Raw genomic sequence first — 2,886 nt, 5'->3', positions numbered from 1 at the left:
CAGGTGGGGCATTAACATTATCAGCGAAGGAATGACACTTATGGCATTTTCTCACATGAACGCAACAATCGTTCTCCACGGTGAGCCAGTAATACCCCGCCCTCAGAATCTTTCGAGCCATGGCATGTACATTGGCATGCGTACCAAAGGATCCCTCATTCACCTCCACTAGCATTTGTTTGGCCTCTCTTGCATCCACACATCGAAGCAACATCATGTCATGATTTCTTTTGTACAAGATATTTCCACTCAAGAGGAAATCGGCCGCCAACCTTCATAATGTCCTCTTCTCATTGTCAGAGGCCTTAGGTGGGTATTCCTTGTCTTCAATGTAACATTTGATATCGAAGTACCAAGGCTTACCATCCTCCTCTTCTTCTATCAAACAGAAATGCGTAGGCTCACTACGACATCCGAATTCAATGTATGGCAAATCTCCATGCAAGCTCACTTTGAACATAGACGCTAGAGTGGCAAGGGCGTCGACCATTTGATTTTCCTCTCTAGGAATGTGATGAAATGATATGTCATCAAATAGTTCCATCAATTTCCTGATGTAAGCCTGGTAAGACACCAATTTGTGGTCCTTGGTCTCCCATTCACCTTTCAACTGATGAATCACCAATGCCGAGTCCCCGTATACCTTGAGTAACTTGACCCTAAAGTCGATCGTTGCTCGGATCCCAAGGGCACATGCCTCGTACTCCGATATGTTGTTTGTGTAGTTGAAGCACAAACTAGCCGTGAAAGGTATATATTGTTTATTCGGGGAAACCAATATTGCCCTTATCCCATGGCCTAGTGTATTAGACACACCATCAAACCACACAATCCACTTATCCTTGTCCTCATCTTCGACATCCTCCTCAAACAAGGTCATGATATCCTCATCAAGGAATTCTGGATGGGTTGTTGAGCTAGATAACCCGCCAAGGCGCTTCCCTTTATTGCCTTCCCATGAAAGTAAGCTTTTTGAAGATGTACTTGACGGGATCCATTTTGGACACCAACCAAGTAGTGTAACTTAGCATATACTGCCTCAAACAATGAACTGCCCACACCAAGGCACAACACGTCCTCTCTAGCAAAGAGTAGTTCATCTCGAATGCTGTGAATTTCTTGCTCAAGTAATATATGACCCGTTCCCTTTTTCCGAATTCGTCATGTTGTCCCAGCACACACCCCATCGACTCATCTAATACTGTCATGTAAAGGATAAGAGGTCTTTCGGGCACTGGTGGCACGAGCATAGGGGGATTCATCAAACATCGTTTAGTCCTTTCAAATGCCACCTGACAATCATCGTCCCATTGGACAGATTGATTTTTACGCAATAATTTGAAAAGAGGCTCGCAGGTGGCAGTTAACTGTGATATGAATCTCGCTATGTAGTTCAACCTTCCCAAGAAACCTCGAACATGCTTCTTGATACGTGGCTCGGGCATTTTGAGGATTAATTTTACCTTGTCTGGATCCACCACTATTCCTTTCTGGCTAACAAAAAAGTCGAGCAATTTTCCAGATTTTACCCTAAACATACACATTGCGGGATTCAACGTTAACATGTATTTACGCAGTCGCCTGAACAACTTCCACAAATTGACCAGGTGTTCCTCCTTCGTCCTTGATTTGGCGATCATGTCATCCTCGTAGACCTCGATCTCTTTATGCATCATGTCATGGAATAATGCCACCATGGCCCGCTGGTATGTTGCCCCAGCGTTCTTCAGCTCGAATGACATCACCTTGTAGCGGAAGGTTTCCCATAGAGTGATGAAGTTTGTCTTTTCCATATCCTCCGGTGCCATCTTTATCTGATTGTAACCCAAAAACCCATCCATGAAAGAGAATAGGGCAAAGTTGGCCATGTTATCTAAGAGAACATTGATGTGCAGTAAAGGAAAGTTATCCTTTGGACTTGCTCGGTTTAGATCCCGATAGTCCACGCACATTTGCACCTTCCTGTCCTTTTTAGGACCGACACGATATTGGCGACCCATTCTGGGTACCGAGCAACGACCAAGAAACTGGCATCGAATTGCTTCTTCACCTTTTCCTTTATGTTTAGGGACATCTCGGGTTTCATTCTTCTCAATTTTTACTTTACCGGGGAGCACTCAGGATTCAGAGGTAGCTTGTGCTGCATGATTTCTAAGCTCAAACCAGGTATATCTTGGTAAGACCAAGCGAAGATGTATTGGTAGTCTCATAACAAAGTCACCGACTCATCTTGGACCTTCACGGATATACAAGTGCTGACCTTGACCTCCCTTTTCTCTCTGCGAATGCCTAAGTTCACAACCTCTGTCTCTTCTTGGTGCGGCTTCACCTCCCTTTCTTCTTGCTCCAACATTCTTCGCAAATCTGGGGGAAGTCCCCAATCCTCATTTTCTTCCTCCTTAGCTTGATTTACTAGTTGCTCAAAGTCAACATCCAGGTCCTCGGTATCACTACTTTCACAGGACTCATCGTTGGATTTGCATCAAATCATTTAATCGCAATGAAAATAAATATGCAGAAGAATGAAAATGGATGCAAGTGTGGGAGGGAACATATCAAATAACAAAGGGTTGTATATTTATAATTGCAGGAACATTAAAGAAAGAGGGATGCCCAACAAAAGAAGCATACCCTAAAGCCTAGGCCCAGCAAAAGGGTTCAAACTACTAGATTACATTGGATTTGACACTGAAATCCCGGGTCGCTCCACGATTTGCCAATTATTCAATTCGAAACTCGGGGAGCACGGCTGCACCCAACTTGGCTACTCTTGGTTGGTTTCTTTGTATAGCACAACAACCTGATTCTCATGCATCCATCCCACGCTGACAAAGCTTTTGCTAATGTGGCACACAAGGACCCTTTCCATCTGCGGTCCCCGCCCTT

General features: G+C 44.3%; 1 protein-coding gene across 1 annotated transcript; it reads right to left on the bottom strand.

Annotated features, from left to right (window-relative positions):
• Positions 1-274: 274 nt before the first annotated feature.
• On the bottom strand, positions 275-880 carry LOC114401948. Its single transcript, XM_028364517.1, has one exon. The coding sequence runs from the start codon at positions 878-880 to the stop codon at positions 275-277; it is 606 nt and encodes a 201-aa protein (XP_028220318.1).
• Between the last annotated feature and the right edge of the window lie 2,006 nt (positions 881-2,886).

This window comes from Glycine soja, chromosome 20 (genome assembly GCF_004193775.1).
Source record: "Glycine soja cultivar W05 chromosome 20, ASM419377v2, whole genome shotgun sequence".
Classification (NCBI taxonomy): domain Eukaryota; kingdom Viridiplantae; phylum Streptophyta; class Magnoliopsida; order Fabales; family Fabaceae; genus Glycine; species Glycine soja.
The sequence above is the reverse complement of the archived record's forward strand: the minus strand, read 5'-3'. Positions and strand labels throughout refer to the sequence as shown.